The sequence below is a fragment of the Gopherus flavomarginatus genome, chromosome 25, assembly GCF_025201925.1.
Source record: "Gopherus flavomarginatus isolate rGopFla2 chromosome 25, rGopFla2.mat.asm, whole genome shotgun sequence".
NCBI classification, from domain to species: Eukaryota; Metazoa; Chordata; order Testudines; family Testudinidae; genus Gopherus; species Gopherus flavomarginatus.
This window is the reverse complement of record NC_066641.1, coordinates 15000340-15019237: the sequence shown is the minus strand read 5'-3', so window position 1 is coordinate 15019237 and position 18898 is coordinate 15000340. Positions and strand designations below refer to the sequence as shown.

General features: G+C 54.5%; 1 protein-coding gene across 1 annotated transcript; it reads right to left on the bottom strand.

The window, feature by feature from the left end:
* Window positions 1-1474: 1474 nt before the first annotated feature.
* LOC127040460 (glucose-6-phosphatase catalytic subunit 1-like) lies at window positions 1475-9480 on the bottom strand. The gene is made up of 5 exons (XM_050934645.1): window positions 9139-9480; window positions 8066-8175; window positions 4677-4782; window positions 3796-3911; window positions 1475-2461 (listed from the first exon to the last, which is right to left on the bottom strand). Exons 1-5 carry the CDS (start codon window positions 9366-9368, stop codon window positions 1950-1952), a joined length of 1074 nt encoding a protein of 357 aa, XP_050790602.1. The 5' UTR covers window positions 9369-9480; the 3' UTR covers window positions 1475-1949.
* Window positions 9481-18898: the final 9418 nt, after the last annotated feature.

The window sequence follows — 18898 nt, the reverse complement described above, 5'->3', positions numbered from 1 at the left end:
TCTAGTCAGCAGCAAACCCTGCTTAAAGCCCAGGTGTCAGAGGGGGCAGCCAGGGACATGCCAGAAGGCTGGTGCTGAGATGTGTGACCCCAGATCTCCCATCTCCCCCAGGGGCCTGTCAGACAATGTGACCCTGGTGATGAAGCACAATAATTCCAGCCCCTCTCCTGGTCCATCCCGGGATTGCTTCCCCTTTGTGTTTTATTGAACTCAGTTACCTAAGGGGCAGGTGCTGGCTGCCAGCCCTGGAGACTGACTTTTACCTCTCCAGCATGCACAGCCCAGCGAGCATCCCCTGCCCACTCCCCGCAAAGGAGCTCTGACATGCCCAGATGTGCCCATGTCTGCCCCACTCCCAGTCGAGAGGCCCAGCCCCACCCCGAAAGGCAGGCTTGCTGAGCCGGAGAGATCTGAACCCCTGCTGCTGTCTGACAGCTGAAGTGTCTGTGCCCAGGCACCTGATAATGCTCAGGAGCAGCGTGGGAATATCTCACTTGATCAGAGTGAAACAGCAGTTTCACAGGCCTGGGTAACTGTTACCCACCTTTCCACTGCAGCAGCTGTGCATCCCCACCTGTCCTGAGCTGTGCTGGCCTGGGCTCAGGACCTGGCCTTATCCCTTCAGAGGAGAACAAAGATGTCTGTCCCAGCTCTGAGCCGTCAATCACACCAGATCCACAATGGACCTTGCAGTGCCAGGGTAGGGGACAGGATCCACCAAGAGTTTGTGCTTTTCCGGGTTCATTTCCAATCAGTCACCTACAGAGAAATGGGGCTCACGCAGCGACTGATTCTGTACAAACCCCTTCCTGAGTCTGCGTGGAGGACGGGACACTGTGCTCCTGCCAGCCAGGCCCAGCCTGTGAATGCCTTGTTCCTCTTCCTGGTGGGATGGCAGCAAGATGGTTTATCCAGTGACCAGTAAAGCCAAGAGCAAGGTAATAACTGGGAATCACTGAGTGTGTGATCCCATGGCACTGAACCTCTGCCTGCTTCCCCCTCCCCCAGACAGTCTTAGGCCAGCAGCATCTGGCAGCATTTGCGGGGAGGGGGATGGCCATCGTAGGAGGGTCCAGTTATCTTCCTCCATAGTTTTAAAGTGTGTATGGCAGGGGATAGGTTAGCAGCAGCCAGAGTGGGGGCTGGATTCCCCCAGGAGCAGGGAAACGTCCCCTGTCAATCCAAACACCACACACGGGAGAGTCACTCCCCACTCAGCGCCCTCACTCCGGCACGACCTGTGGCTAAGACGTACAAAGGACTCATGGCTGGTAAAGAAATACAGCTCAGGCTTTAATAAAATACCCCACTTACATACACACACACCCCCACACAGCACTGTTTCAATGAAGGTAATTGCAGGACACTGGGTACTTAGTGGGACACAGAGGCCAGTGAGTCCAAGGGTGTGGGTACGTGCCAGCCTTTCTGCCACGCGCCCTCGCTCCCCCACAAACAGCCTCTGCCCTCCACGGGGCACTGTCTGAAGAATCCTCCAGAGAGCACATGCAGCAGCAAGCGCCCGGTGGCCCAGAGAATGCCAATCTCCTTCTCACCCCGTATGGCAAGGGGAGGCAGCAAAGCCAAGCTGTGCCCTCAACAGCTTTCCAGAGGCTCCTGCCTGCCGCACGCTGATTCCCAGGCCCCACTGCCGAGCCTGAGCTGGCTTCTCGTGTGCCCTGCACATCGGCGTGGTCTGTAACATAGGCAGCAGCTCTACTGCACAAGCCAGACAGGAGCACCCAGACCAAGTGAGCAGGAGCTGGGCTGGGCTGGTGTCCGGACAGAGTCACTCTCTGCAGACCTAGCAAGGAGAGTGCGCTGGAAAGGGCTTGTGCTAAGCCAGTACCTGCTGACTCAGGACCCAGTTCAGCACTTGGACCCAGAGACATGGGGGAGTCTCTGCTCCTGGGACATGTCATGTGCATAAATACCCAAGTTCCTTCCTTCTATAAAGCTTTTTTATCCTGTTGTCTCAGGACCTGGGCGACGCAGTAGGGGATGAGGCCGGCAGCAGCCACGGGCACGGCCGCGCTCTTGCAGAAGGACAGGACGTAAAACAGCAACTCCACCTTGGTGGGAGGCTTGAAGGAGTCGAAGAGGTGCAGGACGATGAGCGAAGCTGCGATGCAGCTCAGGCGGAAGGGCAGCTGCTGGCCCATTTTCCCTTTGCAGCTCTCCAGGTACATCTGGGAGTTGAGGGCCAGCCCCAGCCCAAACAGGATGCCCAGGTTCCTGAGGAGGCCGGCAAAGGGGGTGGTGTCAATGTGGACCCACTCTGGCCGGTCACACCACCTCTTGGCTTTCTCCAGGGTCCACAGCAGGTCAACACCGAGAGCCTTCAGCAGCAGGTAGAACCCCAGGGCGAAGCTGAACAGGAAGAGGGTGGTGCCTAGGTACCTCCGGAGACTGGTGTTGTAGATGGAGGGGATGTGCCGGAAAGCTTCAGCCACTGCCATGCCTGCAGGGAACAGAGTGTGAGAGGAGAAACAACCCGTCAGAGAGAGGAAACTAGTGTGTAGAGATGAAGCCGCAGAGGCTGCCACGGGGGTCCCAAGACAATCGGGCTGGACAGTTGTGGTGGAGTATCACTCCTGAGAGCAGCTGCCCCAAGGGTCTTCACAGCATCATCACAGAGCCGACTAATGAGTCTCTGCACTGACACCTCCCTGGGAATGATTCAGGTGGCAGTGCCCACCGTGGGCACAGAGAGGCAATCTTAACTCCCCATCCCTCCCTAGGCTAAGATCCCCTCCTCCTAGTGCCAAGCCCTCTGTGCCCACACCTCCAGACAAGGCTTGCTGGTAGTAAAACCTGCCAGTGATTGGAACTAGTCAGCTAATGTTCTGTCTGGCTCACCTGGGTTACTGGGGAATGCAAAGGCAAGTGCCAGGGCACGCTCTCTGGGATTACTAATGCAATCATAGAATCATAGACTTTAAGGTGAGAAGGGACTGTTATGATTGTCTACTCTGATCTCCTGCACAATGCAGGCCACAGAATCTCACCCGCCCACTCCTGTATCAACCCCCTGACCTATGTCTGAGCTACTGAAGTCCTCAAATCGTGGTTTAAAGACTTCAAGGTGCAGAGAATCCTCCGGCAAGTGACCAGTGCCCCACGCTGCAGAGGGGTAGTGCAGCACAGTGCAGCCTAGCCACAGCTTACATCTCAGGGTCAGTCCTGTGATATTTCCCTTGATGCAATCACTGCCCAGGACATAGGATATATAACTGGAGAGTGTTCAGAGACGGGTCACGAGAATGAGGAGAGGCTTAGAAAACAGGCCGGATGGAGAGAGACTCAGGGAGCTTGATCTATCTACAGTTGTTTGGAAGAGCAGGTTTAGGGGTGACTTGACCACAGTCTACAAGTATCTACATGGGGAACAAATACTCGAGAATAGGCTCAGTCCAACAGACAAAGGCCTAACATGATCCAATGGCTGGAAGGTGATGTGAGACACGCACAGACGGGAAATAAGGTGTACATTTCTAACGGTGGCAGTAATTAACCACGGGAACAATTTACCCAGGGGCACGGTGGATTCTCCCTCACTGGCAATGTTTAAATCTAGATTGGATTTTTTAGAGACTGGCTCTGATTCCAAAGGAAGGATTGTGGGGCAGTCCCATGCCCCGTGTTACACAGGGAATCAGACTAGGTGAGCACAACCATCCCTTCTGGCCGTGGCATCTAGGACAGCTGGCGGGTGGCCCCCTGCGCCTACTGCTCAGAGTGACAGTAACAGTGCGGCTTGTACAGGGAGAGGCGATGGTGCACGCCATCACTGACCTGAGATGACCCCTGCGATGACTTGGTGAGGAAAATGGGCAGCGATGAAGACTCGAGATAAACAGACACAGACCTGGACGGCCCAGAATCCTGCCCACAGCGCTGTCCGCAAGAACCTGCAGCAGGGAGACATTCTGGTTAGACGCAAAGGTCAGTGAAGCGCGGCTCTGCGCAAGGCCATAGCGAGGCTTCCTCGGGGCAGCAGGGAGGCTGGGAAGTCAGATGTCTCTCCCTGCTGGTAGTGCAGAGGGAAGGGTCCCATTATAAAGCCCTGAATGCCAGTCCCAGAATGGAAAGTGGCATTAAACAGCCCCTGTGGAGTGGGTAGAGGTTAGAACCAGGGATTTGCCCTCTGCCATGATCCAGGGAAAGCTTAAACATCCAGGAGGGGCCCAAAAGCGCTTGGAGCTGGCTCTGCCTCCACGGACAGCAACTGCAACACTCCCATTGACTTCAGTGGGGCAGAGCTCCTCTGATCACCCCACTCCCCTAAACCCGTCGTGGCCTCATCCAAAGACTCCCATCAACTGCAGTGGGCTGTGGAGCAGGGTTTAGTCCAGACCCTTCACTTCCTTCCCAGCCCCTAGAGCAGGTGCTCAGACTCAGGGAGGCATGAGATGCGATTCTCTTTATCTAGGCATTAGCTGGCTTAGCTGCCAGTGGGATTCATGCTCATGCAGTTATTCAACCCCTTCTAAAACCCTGTGTCTGTGTGTATGAGCCTGGAGCGGTGCCGGCCTCCTGCAGCAGTGAATTCCACAGCTCCACTGCACACTGCGTGAAGACTCATTTCCTTTGGTTCAAAATGCACCTCCCTCCGGCCTCAGGGCACCCCACTGACCCTGCAGACGCAGGAGCGCAACAGTCTGAACGCTGCTTACTGGTCTTTAATCGTTGGCTGCTTCTTCCCCAGAGCAATGGACAGAATGGCTGTCACCATCACATAGTAAACTCCAGCAGAGCCCATCGCATGGCCGGAGGGACTGCCTGGGGGAGAGAAAACACTCGCGTTACACCTTGCCCTGGTCTCTAACAGCAACCTCCTACCTGGTGCCGAGAGCACTGGGATCACCCAGACAAAAGGCCAAGAGGCTGCATCAGCTCAGCCTGGCACAGCTGGCTGTGCAGGGCACTAGGGAGTTGACAGGGAGGGGCAGGCCCAGAGAGAATCCCCCATGTGAGGCATTGGAGGGGGGTGTCCTTACCAGAACCAGGGGGGTGTAAGAGGAAAAATGAAGCTGCTCAGCAAGGGGAGAGACCCCGCAGCCACTCACAAGCCCAGCTTCCCACAGACACCTGGCATTAGGGAGCCCTAATGATGATACTGCCAGAATACTTAGCACTTGTGCAGACAGAGCCTCCCTCTACGTATCAACCTGCACACTAGTCCCCTGCAGAGACCAGCCCCAGCGCTCCACAGTCATAGGCCCTGTCTTCACGACATGCTCAAGCCCGTTTCTCCCCATCCCATGGTGCGTGTTCACTCATCCACACCCCGCTATCGGCACTGCCCAGTGAGGCAGCCACCACCCTCTGAGCTAGTGGGCAGCCCACCCGGTCCCCAGTATCCACCGCTGCCCAAAGCTACAGAAAGAGCAGTGGTAGAGGTGGCATTAGGCTGCAAGGATCCTACACTCGACTACCCGGCTTTCTGCGGTAGCCACAGATCGCTCCCTAGGGAGATGCAGCTCAGCAGGCAGAGGGAACTGATCGTCACATGGCGCTGGAGAGACAAGGCAGGGGAGGTAACGGCTTTTATTGGACCGACTGCTGTCGAGCTACACAGAGCTCTTCTTCGGGTCGTCGGCTTCAGAAGGGCTCTGCATAGCTTGAGACCTCGTCTCTCGCCAACAGACGCTGGTGCAATAAAAGGTATTACACCCCACACACACCTTGTCTCTCTACTATCCTGGGACAGACACGGCTACAACACTGCGTACACAGCACTGGAACAGTCCATCCAATAGAGAGCAGTAGTGAACGTGTGTGTACACACACACACACACACACACACACACACACACACACCCCAGCTGGCATGAACAAAGCCCCAGTGGTTGCAATATACACAGGATGCCTCTGATCTGGGCCTGAACCTGCACCACGCTGGCTTCCTACTGAGCTTTGCAACAAACTTCGAATTCCAGCATAGGTCAAGGGTCCCTCTGCGAACAAAATCTGCACAGGTACTGGGCTAGCCCACTCTTTTTCTGGAAGGAAAGACTGCCTATCTCCTGGACCGGTCAGACAGCCCTCTGTCATGCAGGGGAAGGTATCTGTTCTTAATCTCAGTAGCTATAGGGTCGGCCCAAAGGTTTCTTCTACAGAGCCGAAGTTTAGTCTAAGGCAGGTTTTGCATACACTGGCCTGTTTCACTCCAGCAGCAAGGCAAGATTGGCCTGCCCCTAACTGCTGGCAGGACAAAATCTGCCCTTTGAAAGTCTCCCTTTCCCCAGTGAACAGGTCAGGAAATGTTTAAGGACAGCGGCTGCGTTGGATGCAGCTCAAGCTTGTGCTAAATCACTCTGCCCCTGGGCTCCATATTTCCTTTCTTTGAAGGACTCTTCAAGGGCTTATCTACACTGTGACACTCAGGGAAATTCATCCAGATTAAACAAACAGGTGAGTTTAAAATGAATTAGTTACACTGCATTAAGCCCCTGTGTGGACACACTCATTCAGAATGAAAAGTTGCCTGCGTTCAATTTAATTTAATTAATTTTGGAAGTCAATTACGCTTAAACTCTCATTCAGAATTAGTTTACCTTAATTCAGTTTATGTTAATTTAATTCCAAAATTAACTAAATGTAACTGAATTAAGGCGATTTAATTCTGAATAGGGGTGTCCACCCAGGTTAACTAATTCAAGTGCTTTGGAGGACAGGATCAGAATGCAAAATGACCTTGAGAAACTGGAGAACTGGTCTGAAGTCAATGAGGTGAAATTCAATAAAGACATGTGCGAAGTACTGCGTTTGGGAAGGAAAAGACAAATACAAAATGGGGAATAACCCGACTGCGGAAAAAGATCTGGGGGTCAGAGTGGCTCACAAACCAAATGTGAGTCAGCAATGTGATGCTGTTGTGAAAAAGGCAAATGTAATTCTTGGATGTGTTAACAAGAGTGTTGTATGCATAAGATGAGCATGCGTCCCATTTTGACTGGGACAGTTCCTTCTTAAAGCCCCATCCGGGCCATCCCGACTTTTTTGAGACTTGATCAATTGGCAAGAGCCAACGGGACAAATGCCCAATTTTGTCAAAAAAGGAAGGTGTGGTATGGCAGAACATTGGGGCAGGGGGAAGAGTGTGAGTGGAGATGCCAGCCCTGCACAGGGAAGAGGCAGGGCTCCGGTGCGGGAACCGGCACAGTTCCAGCGACCAACAACTGTCTCACGGGGGGCAGGGCAGGAGGCTCAGGCCAGCCCCATGCAGTGTCCCATTTTCCCTTTGGGAAATATGGTCACCCTGCGTATGTACAACACAGGAGGTAATTGTCCTGCTTTACTTGGCACCAGGAGTTCTCAGCAGAAGCACTGAGTCCAATTCTGGGCACCACACTTCAAGAAAGATGTGAACAAACTGGAGAGACCCCAGAGTAGAGCAACAAAAATGATCAGAGGTTTAGAAAAAGAACTAGAAAAGTTCCTGGAGGACAGATCGATCAATGGCTGTTAGCCAGGCTGGGCAGGGATGGTGTCCCTAGCCCCTGTTTGCCAGAAGCTGGGAATGGAAGACAGGGGATGGATCTCTCGATGATTCCCTGATCTGTTCATTCCCTCTGGGATACCTAGCACTGGCCACTGTTGGAAGACAGGATACTGGGCTAGATGGACCTTTGGTCTGACCCAGAGTGGCCATTCTTATGTTCTAGAAGACCTGATCTATGAGGAAAGGTTGAAAGAACTGGGCATGTTTAGTGTAGAGAAGAGAAGGCTGAGGGGGAACCTGAAAACAGTCTTCACATATGGAAAAGGATATAGGCAGAGGACAGTAGTTCTCTGTGTCCCTCGTGGGTGGCACAAGAAGTAGGTGGCTTAGTTTGCAGCAAGGGAGATTTAGGGTGGACATTAGAAAAACATGTCTAACCGGGATAGTTAAGCAGTGGAGCAAGTTAGGACATCCCCTGCCCTTCTTCCCAGCTGGCCCCTCAGCGCTGATAAATGCCCACCACCTGCCCTGCTGCTGCAGTGGAAGATGCCTCCCCTCCTTGTGTATAATGTGAAGCATGATTCTGCCAAATTACTCCTCTCTCTGGATGTGTCTCACCTGGGCCGGTCTCACAGGTGAGGGGGAACTGCTGGATCGCAGGGCTGGAGGTGTTGCCATAATAACTGGTCTCCCGGACCCACCAGTAGGGTCTCTGCCCAAAGAGGATCCTGAAATACAAGAATAAAAGTGGCTCTAGTTGCCTTGGGCGCAAGAGCAGGAAAGCAAGGACACAGTTTGTCAGCTCTGGCCCAGCTTGGGGCAGGGGCTGCAAGAATCGGGGATCCCCAGTTCCAGGCCAGTTGTCTGTAGGCTTCAGTCTGAGCTTGGGGCACCCAGCTGGCTTCCACTCTGTGCGTACAGGCGCCTGCACATGCTACATGTCACCCAGGAGCCAATTCCCGCCTTTCCTTGATGGTGCAGCAGAGCACAGGAGACGTTCAATCTACTGACAATGGGCTGCTTCTCCCCGGGCGTGAACCAGAGCTACAACATGTGCCCTCATGCTGGCTGACCCATCCTCCCCCCAGCCCACCACATGCCCTCCTTATCTCCAGAGACAATTCCATCACCACACCCAATCTCACCCCTCCCCTGACGGGTCAGAGCCCCATGGTAACAGCAAGTCTGGAGAAGAGCAATCACCATAAATGCACCACCCAGGACCGGATGGGGCCAGTTCCCATGCTCACTCACACTCCGGGATCATGCCCCATGCATTCTCCCTGGAGCTTTCTGTCATGAGCTTATACAAAGATTCACGTGGCTTTAAAAAGGATTAAGATTTTAGATGGGACTCTGCACCCATCAACCTCAAAGGATTTTGTGTATTACAGAGGGGGAAACTGAGGCTACCTTGCCCATATCACAGAGTAGGTCAGCAGTATCTCTGTGTCGCAGGTAAGCCCCGTAGCCCCTGCACCACACAGCCTCTCATCAGAAAATAAAAGCAGTTAAACATAAGCCCCTAAATCTGGGTGCTGCAGAGCTGGAGGAACTTGTCTCTGGAAAGCTCCAGCTTAAAGCCGCCCTGAACCCACTTGGTAGGTGCCTACTTCACAGCCAAACAACCCTCTGAAAGCAGGGCGTGCGCAGGGCAAGCAACAGGAGCAGGTCCAGCATGGGCTACTCACCACTTAAATACCAGGTTGAGCCAGTCCCCGATCACAGCAACCCAGATCAGCTCGACGCCCACCGCCTCGCAGAGGTGGAACCAGATGGGGAAGAGGATGAAGAAGGTGTTTCTGAGGTCGGCAGCGAAGGAGATGAAGAGGAACCAGTCCTGGGAGCCCTGGTAGTTCTCCTGCAGGTATCGAGTTGCCTGGATCCCCATGTCATGCAGGACGTTCATGCCGGCCTCCATTCTCCTTGTCTATCAACACTTCAGTATCAGCCGAGAGTGCTGAGTGATTTCGGTCTCTGATGAGACTGCTCTGCTCTGGGGCTGCTCACCGGCTGGCTTTATACCCTGACAGGCTCTTGTTTGCAGCCTGTAAGTTGCTGGCTCCCACACTGATCTTTGGACCCAAAACACTTTTGTCAAAACCCCCATTGATCAAAGGTGCATCACGGGGGGGTGGGGGTGGTGTTTGCTCCAAACATGTTTAGAGCAATTTACGTAAAAGAGAAAAAGAGGCTGACAAAACAGCATGCTGTTTGCCATCCACTGACCGGAGGGCACCGTTAACCCTTTGCAGCACCATTCTACTGGCTACGGTACAAAAATAGCCTAGGAAAAATCACTCGGGTTTGTGTTTTAAACTGAACCCAGCCTGTGCTGTGCATAATTCCCGCTGCTTCCTGACTGTTGCTTACAAACCACAATAATACTGTTCATTTTTTTAATTATGAGTGTCGAGAACACTATTTGAACAGAGCCTGAAGAACTGATAGTAATGCGAGTGGCACAAAGCCCAGCGGCCTCAGGCCTGAGTCAAGGCTACGTTGTCCCAGAGATCCAGTGGGTCACTTTGGCATGTTACTGGAGTGTAGTGGGGTCAAGCAGGCCTTTTGTTGGGCTGTGCATTTTGGAGAGAGGTGTCACCATAGCATGGGCTTGATTCTCACCCGGCATTTGTGGGAACAGGATGAAAGCCAAGAGCTGGGTAGGGATGGATGGGCACCTTTATGACATTTGCACTACCCTGTAATTTAACTGGGAACCGGACAAGACTCCGCTTACTCAGCCAGTATCCCTCCAAACTCCAGAAGGACCTGCCAATGGCTCTAGATAGTCAGGCTTCCCCAGTGCTTGGCCTGCAACCATGCTTTTCTAGAGACACTTTGCTGGGTTTTGTGTGGCCTCAAAGGAACTTCGGCATCTAGATACCCTCTAGATACCCAAACACTCTTGTCTCTGTAACTCCCCTGCTGCCCTGGCACAGCGCACAACGGAGGAGGAGGACGACACAGGGCTGCACTCCCACAGGAGGGTGCGCACTGCACAAGGCCCAATCCTGCTCCCACTGCAGGAGGTGGTAAAACTCCCATGCACAGCAGTGGAGTCACACTTGCTGACACCAGCTCTGAATCTGGCCTCACCCTCTAGCTTGCTACATTAAGAGCTGAACTTCCCAGGGTACAAGAGATGCCCAGAGAAACAACCAATTTGATTCTACTCCTAATCACAAATCCCAGGCCGCCAGCTCTGCATCTGCCCTGGGCCACTGCTGCCCTGCCCTGGGCCCTGGCATCCTGCAAAAGCGCCCGGGCTGCCCCACTTGATGCAGCGCCAAAGAATATGAGACATGCAGCCCTGGAAATGGGTTTCAGGCAAAGGTGGAACCTGTTTATACTGGAAAATAAAACCGTGAAGGATCATTGGGATCTGAAGCAAAGGAAATATACTCAATTCTTGACACCTTTGTCCCTAAGTTTGGCCTCTCCTCCCCTGCAGCCATGCTGTCCCCGCGCTGTCGAGGAAGGGCAGCCCTGCTCCAATGGCATTATCAGCAGCTCTCCTGATAAGCATGAATTATGGATTTGGTATCTGCCTGGCGTGCCAGCCGCCTGGAACTACATGCCATTAGCATGCGGAGGACTCAACCACACGGATTCGCTTTCATGTGCTGAACAAGAAGAGCCTGCTTTTCTATCTGGTGACGTGGGTCCCTTGTGACTCTCATGAGCAGAAATCAGAACCTGTGCCAGCACCAGGGCAGCTTGTGCGCTCGCAGAGATTCCGGGCTTTTAACGGCAGTGTGGGACAGGGAGGGATGGATGAGGCTGCACACAGGTGATTGTGCGTGGCTCACACCGGCTGTGGGGCAGGATCCTCTCTTTAGCGGGAAGGCGGGGCGGGGGATGGCTGGGCCCCTGGTTGTGGCACAGCAACCATTACAGAGGGGCAGAGGCACAGGCAGGAGCTGAGCGATGTAGAGCCTTGAAGATAAGGGCCCGACCTGATGCACAGAGCAATGGGGAGCTGATGGCCCTTCAAAAGGGGGGTGCTGGGTCAGAGCCAGGAGGGAGGGAAACCATTTCAACAGCAGTGTTTCAGTTGGTGAGGGGTGGTGGGGCTGAGCACTCAAGGCAGGAGATGATTGGGGAGCTGAGCAGCAGTTTACATGTGTGAGTCCCCCAGAACCCAGGGGTTACAGCAGCACAGAGAGCAACAGGGCTAACGTTAGGGTGGGTCTGGCCCCAGGAGGGAAGGGAGAGAGGTCGGGGCTCTGGGTTTCAGGAAGCAGGCTGAGAGGTTCTGGGAAGTAGGGCAGTGACTCAGTGTTGACCATCCTGGGGTGATTGGCACCACCGGGACAGTGAGAGCTGCAGGGCTGCAGACAGGGCCAGGCCCAGGGTGGAAGCAGGTGTCACAGGCATCAGCCCCGCTGCACAAGACGCAGTGTTGCCCAACATCTCTGCTCTGTGCCTGTAACACAGCGCTCGCACTGGTGCCTCCTGGCCACTTGCCTGCAGGTTCCAGCCGGTTATCGCTGCTGTTGAAATTTTGTGGGGAGATGCTAACCAAACAGTGGGCAGCCAAACTCCGCTGCACCAAAACACGCTGGTGTACGCAAGCAGAGGAAACAGCCAGTGAAACGCAGCCCTTATCTCTGCTCACTGAGAAAGTTCAGGTCAAGAGCCTTGAACTGCGCAGCTGTGGGCAGCTTGTCCCAGACTAGGGTCACGTCCCCAAGAGCTGGGCTCTGCTGATAAACAATGGACGCTAAACCTCTGAATTCACCATCAGCTAAATCCCACCCGCCCTGCTCCCAAGCGGCTGCTTGTGCTCTTACAATAGCTGGGGCTTTTTTAAAGCCCCAGCTCCTGGAGTCAGAGGATCATGAGAGAATCTCAGCTTCTATGAAAATATAATGCAAGGTTCTAGGCCTCCTGATTACAGAGAGAAGCTGGGAAATGCGGTCCCCAAAGGCAAAGGGGAACGAACATGTGCACAGAAACAGGGCTTAGAAAATGACTTTGCTAAACACTCCTGGTCCGGAGTCCTTGTGTGAGAGCCTTTCTGGACAATGCCAGGGAATCTGGCTTCAGCTTTAAAAATGTCTCTTCTTGGAAACATCCCAGTAAGAGTTCTGCCCTGTGAAGTTTCCACATGGAAAATAGGAGAGGGAGGGGAGACCTTGAGAGTCACTGGGCAGCAGCTTCTTCCAGTCTTATTACGAGATCTCCCCAGACATCCTTCCCGGCCAAGCTGCAGGAGGAGGAGGGTGCAGTGGGTTGGGGGCGCTCCTCTCTCCCTCTAGACAGGGAGTTAGAGCTGAGAGATTCTGATCAGAAAACAACCAGCTGCTGCCAGGACAAGGGACTGATGTCCAGAAATGCCTCCTGCTCTCCACACAGCCAGTCCCCAAAGCACCTCTCGCACTCCACCACCACCCCGCCCCGTCCCCATCCCCAGAAGGCACCACTGCACCACCCAAGGCACCAGCTTTGCCCATACACCCCAGCATGGCACCCACCCAGAATGTCTGTCTACCTCCCAGCCCCGAGCCTGGCCTCTCGCTTCCTGCCCCTCTCAGACCACACAGCCTGGCCTGGATCTGTTGGGCACAGCTGGGGGAAGCACGTGACTAGGAAATTGACCCAGTGACAGTCGGGGCCTGGGTTTCATCAACAGATAATGACCGGTTGGAACTTTTTGTTCTGCTCAAACACCCCCGTGATGGAGAGCGTGCTGTGCCCAGGCCTTCCTTCGGCCGGCCACGGGTCGTGGCTCTGCCCACGTCCCCAGGAGCCTGGCGTGTGTGCCAGAGGGCAGCAATGTTGTACGTGCAGCTGCTCCTCGGTCAGGACCCAGCACTGCGAGGGCCAAGGAAGAAAAGCCAGAGACCCTGAAATCCAGCAGGTGCTTTGCCACTGCCGAGTGTAAGGTGTTCAGATACTGCACCACATTCCCTGCGTGTCTTTCATCTGCATCCTGCCTGCATGCAGACCTGCTGCTTGGATAAGGGCCTCCCTCCAAGAAGCCCCTGCCCAGAGAGGGACACCAATCAACCTGGGGTCACTCTGATCGCAACACAGCTCCCCCTGCCCCCCAAAGGACCCCTGTCTCCCTGGTAGCTGAGTCCAAGCCCTACACAGCCCCGCAGGGCAAAATGATGCATTTCCAGGGCTGGCTGTTCAGAGTAAGGAGTATAGTCTGGCCACACCCACAGCGCTGGCAACCCCTATGCCCCACCCTGTGGTGCACCCATGGGCAGAACAGCACCCAGCCTGGGAGACAATGCCATGCTTTGGCCTAGCCCTGACCCCCTCAGAAAGTATGGGACAGGCGCCTCCTCCAGAGGAGAAATGGAATCTGTGCCACGGTGGGCCCAGAGCCAACGTCCAGGCCCCTCGTCCTGCTGGGAGTTCTAGTGGAGTTTCTCAGCACTGAGGAACATTTGTCCAGGGCTAGGAACAGCTGCCTTCGAGAGAGCAATGCAGCTTCTTGCCAGGGTAACACAAGATTCCTCCTGGCCCTCCAGTGTGCTGTAATATCTGCCGAATCCAGCCTGGTCTCGCTCCAAGTTTCCTTCTGACTGCGAGTTAAGGAGACAGCACTTTGGGCTTGGGCTGCCTGGGATTCCTTGTGCTCTGCAGATCACCCCTCACAGCCTGCCAGAGCCGAATTCCTCCTTCACACGCCTGCAGAGAACTCCTGGCCTTCCCAGCACCAGCCTGAGTTTAGCCCTTCTCTCTCCACTGTGGCTGGGTATGTTGTGTACTCTCCCCAGGAGTCAGAAGCTGTATTGCAGCATGTTACGGGCCTCCTCATCTTTAATAAGACAAGTTGGCCGACACATGTTGGAGCCCCTGGGCCACTGACCCCAAACTTCCCTGCATTCCAATGAGAAATCATCACGGGGAGAAAATCCTCTGCTCCTACTGTTCTCCGGGGGGTTCAAACCCGGCCTTTCACAGGGTCCAGGAGCAGGGAGTTCAGGAGAGCAGAGCTCTGCTCCCAGCTCTGCCCCGACCTGCTGGGGAGCTTTGGGTGAGTCGATGCTTCCATTTCACCCTCTGTGAAGTGGGAGTGATGACACTGACCTTCCTTTGCAAGGTCCTCTGAGATCCAAAGGACGTGTTCTGGGGCCAGTACCCCCTATCTTTCTGAACCAGGAGAAGACCCATCCTGCTGGATATTTCACAGGAGCTGCATTCCCAATCCCAGTTTTGTTTCCTCTGTCCTGAGCGGATTCTCCAGGCATGAGAGATCCTGGAGGGGCAGTGGCAGCACAAGTTTCTTCTCTCTGTACACTCCTTGCTCCTCCAACTGGCCTCATCCTTGACCTGGAGCAAGACAGGCACTCCAACCCCATGGCCAGTTCAACCTGTGGCTCTCTGCTGAGGCTGCCACCGGTGTGCGTGGTTTTACTGGTGTGGACACCTCTCCAGTAGGAACTGGGCTGAGACCCTTCCACTCCATTCACACAGGCCCAGCATACACTGGGCCATGGGTGGAGGGGGTGTGCTCTAGGGGATAAGGGCAGAGCAGGATCTGGAGTAGTTTCACCTGGGTTACCTCTGTGCTCCCATCTGCTGGGAGCTCATCTCTCCTTGCATCTAAGGAAACTGGTCTTGGCTCAACGGTATTCCAAGTCTGACCCATGCCCCTGAGGCTGGAAAGGGCACAGAGTAGGAATCAGCCCATGGCTCTGGGGAAGGAGCAGGGGCTTTCATGCTTTGTTGTACCATCTGAGGATTGAACGTGAAGTTCCAGCTGCCCCAGGCTCTTCTCTGCATGCTGGGCACCATGGCTGGGACACAGCCCAGACCTGAACTCCACAGTCTTTGGGCTGCTGGGGAGGAGATGGGGCTTCCCACTAACATGCAGAAGGGAGTAAGGAGAGGCCCTGCAGCCACAGGATGGGAACCACTCTCCAGGTAAGCACAGCAACAGGAAGGAAGGGGGCATATGTGTAGCCATGTTTGATGCACTTTAACTTCTGCAAGCTGGGACTTGCAGGTCCCTACATGAGGAAGCTTGCAGCACCTCTGTGTGTAGCACTGGAGAAAGAGGAGAAGTGTCCCCGTCTGTAGACTCCTTTGGTGTGGGATGGACGTGCATCGTGGTGAGATTAATTTAATCAGTACTACACTACCATTGGTGGGTGAATGCTGCCTTGTCCCAGCTCTGAGCATCTCCAGTGATGCCGGTTCCTCAGCTGCTGGCTCCATCCTTTCGCAGCACTACAGTGTTTATAGGCCGCTGTGCAGGGCTCATGAGCCGAGGAGTGATGGCTGCAGGACACTGCGAAGCAGCCTTTGGGCAGAGGATGCAGAGCCCTCGATGTAGGCCAGGAAAGGAGGACTAACGTTCAGCCTATTTATAAAGCACCCACAGTTCCCAATCCATGGCATCTGAAACGATAATAAAGAGGGAGAAAAAAAACCAACCACATCAGAACCGCCAGCTCCTCTTGCTCCAGAGAGTTTCAATACGTAACAAGTTACGACAAAACTCCATTGCAGCCCCAGTGCCTCTCGCCAACCTTTGATCCACTAACCACGACAGCTGGCTTTGGGACAGCGTGTTCCCTGAGATTCCCAGGGCTCTGGTTAGTGTCCAGTCACACAATCAGTAATGTGGGCTCTGGGAAACGCTCCCAGCTTCTGCCCTTGCTGCGACATCCCCTCCGTCAGAGAGCCTGTCTGTGTCCTCTGGGCAAATATTTAATCTAAAGTGCTCCCGGCCAGCCAGGAACTTTGGGGGGACTAAGTGCTGGGGAGCGAGGAGCTAGTCTTGGCTGGCAGCAGTTAGCGCGGTGCACTCCCAGCCTTCACCTGCATCAGTGCAGCAAGCAGAGTCCAGGCAGGCCAATCCAGTAAACACACTGGGCAGATGGTGATGGATTTCTGAGAACCTGGCCTCCCCAGGGACTGGCTCGCCATGTGCGGAAGGCAGGGAACATTCAGGGAACAGCATCCCATTTATGGCTGTCACTGACCCCTCCATACTTCTGCTTTCCCAGCTCATGGGGCCTGATTCTGCTTTCGTCTACTCTGGCATAAATCCAGAGGAACTGCACCATCACAGATGGTGTGAAGATGGTGGAAGCATGAGAGACAAGGCCCATGGACATGAAGGTCTGAATGGATCATTGTGTCAGGCTAGCCCCACCCAGGGACCCTGGCAGTAGAGGCAACTATACTTCCCTCCCATGGGACAGGATTGAGCCCAGTAACCTGTGGTCCACCCAGAGAACAGCTGTTAGAGCAACCCCCTCTTGCTTTAAAGACTCCCAGGGGCTTGTGAGTTCAGTACTTCCCCTGGCACCAGGACCTCAGGGAGGAGGACGGGGCAGAAGGGAGAGCACAAGGCTCAACGCACTGATGTTTTTAAAGCCCGTTGAGATTCTCTGAGGCCAGAGATGGGGCAAAGGATACTGCTGCTAATGCCCCCCACCTGTGAGCGGTGTACAGCAGCCGAACCACAGACACAGGAGATGGAAAAGCCATAATCAGCTAGTCCACCACCTACCCTGGGGTTGAAGGCAGGATTGTTCCCTCCTGTGCAGGGAGGAGCCTAACAGCAAGGACTTTCTAACACGTCCCCACCACTCCTTGGCAGGTATTTTCCGCACCTTCAGTTTGCCGTTGTCTGGGCAGCTACTCTGGCCCACTCTCATCTCCTGGGCATTGGCCCTTATGTGGGAACCAATTCTTGGACTGTCCCACCGGATAATCTCTACAGACCCACTGTCAGCTGGCAAAGCTCCGGGAGGAAGATGCATCTTTTCCAGCCAGTCGGGAGTCTGCAAAGTAAACTGCTTTCCATATGGCTTTCGGTCTGTTCTTCTATTAAAAGAGCAATCATCCTAATACACTGAGGTTTCTGGGGAGCCCTCAGACAGGGCATAGACTGGGGATAACTGCTCTTGCCACTGAAATGCAACCACCTCTGGGATGGGACGTAGGAGCAAGCATCATGACACAGTCCTGAGCCTAGAGCTGGGGGAGACCCAGGTAACTTCACCGAGTGGCATTTTGGCCAGGAGAGTTGACCTGACATTGCTGCTCTGGGGAAAGGGAATCCTGACTGGGCCTGGTCAGGGCTTCGGGGTTGAACTAGCACCCAGGAGAGAGAAGGAGTCAATAACAGAGCAGGAAGGAGCAGACCTTGTGGTAAAGCAAAGAGCACAGAACCCTGCATGTGTCCCTGAGCGAGCACAAAGGAGCCTGAGAGGGGGCCCATCACTGTGGGCCCCGTGCACCAAGCCTGGCCCAGGCAGGGATCCCTGAATGCAGCAGCCATAAAACATCTCTCAGACAAGAGCAGGGAGCTCCCAGGGCTCATTTTTATGGAAAGCCTCCAACTCTGATCCTACAGAACCCACCTCACAAATGACATCCCCACCTGGACTCTGTCAGCCCAGGGACAGGGTCTTCAGCAGCTGGAGACGCTCTGCAGCTCAATGGGCTCTGATCCTGGCTCTGTTCTTGTTCAGCCCACAGCACAATACACCCTCCTACCAATCCTGACCTTCGACATCTGTGATCAGTCAGAACACTGAATCCCTTCCTGCCCTGGTCAGCAAACTGTGCCTGACCCAGCCCCTGGGTTCCATGACAGTCCGTATAAATACACTCACGCGGCCACTGCACTGCACACACATACCAGTGCTCCGCCGGCCCTTCACACCAGCTTCCTAGAGTCCAGTGCTGCCGTTTGACAGATGGGGAAAGCATTGCAGCTCCTTATGCAGACCACCAGGTTCCTTGTTAGCAAGCTCTCAGGCCAGGCCTGCTGCCCCAGTGAATGTCCCAGCCCCTGAGAGGTGCTGCATGAGGCAGACTCCCCTGCACTCCCATGGGACTGCCCAACCTAAGGCGCACGCGCGGTTTGACCAATGTCTCAAAAGCGAGGCCAAGCCCTGACCTTGGTAAAGCGTCTGTTCCTTGGGGCAGATAATGGGCCTTCCCCATCCTCAAGACACACAAACCCACCAGACTTGGAGGCCTCGCCTTCCAGTTTGGTGCATGTTCCCTGGGACAAGCCCTACTACGAAGAGGCGGGCACCAGGGCACATGGGACTTGCTCAGATGTTCTGTGCCCACGGCGCTGGGCTGCATGAGCTCTGAGGCCCTGCAGGTGTCTGGCAGGGCTGTGGGGCCATTGGACAAGGGTCCGTGTCTCTGATTCAGAGCTAGGATTGCTCTCCACAAAAGCCAAGGCCAGGGGTGATTAATCCCTGCTTGGTACAATTGTTACACATTAACTCACTTGTTTGTCCCTTATTTTCCAGCTAGTGCTTTGCTGTCAATGGACTGGGTCCACAGAGCATTCCCAGCACGCGTCTTGTGCGTGGAATGGTAGCAAAGGTATTGCACAGCCACGGAACACCTGGAGAACTCCTGGCTGGCTGCTCCCACAGCCCTTTAACCTGTCCCTTGCCCCGTGCACGACTGGGCTCCTTACAAATCACAATCAACTATTGAACAAATATT

Excerpts from the sequence above, each read along its gene's own strand:
- LOC127040460 (XM_050934645.1), bottom strand. The coding sequence starts at position 9,368 with ATGGAGGCCGGCATGAACGTCCTGCATGACATGGGGATCCAGGCAACT. Across the intron at positions 4,783-8,065 it reads CACCTGTGAGACCGGCCCAG|GCAGTCCCTCCGGCCATGCG; the intron begins GTGAGACACATC and ends TCTCTCCCCCAG. Across the intron at positions 2,462-3,795 it reads CATCGCAGGGGTCATCTCAG|GCATGGCAGTGGCTGAAGCT; the intron begins GTCAGTGATGGC and ends TGTTCCCTGCAG.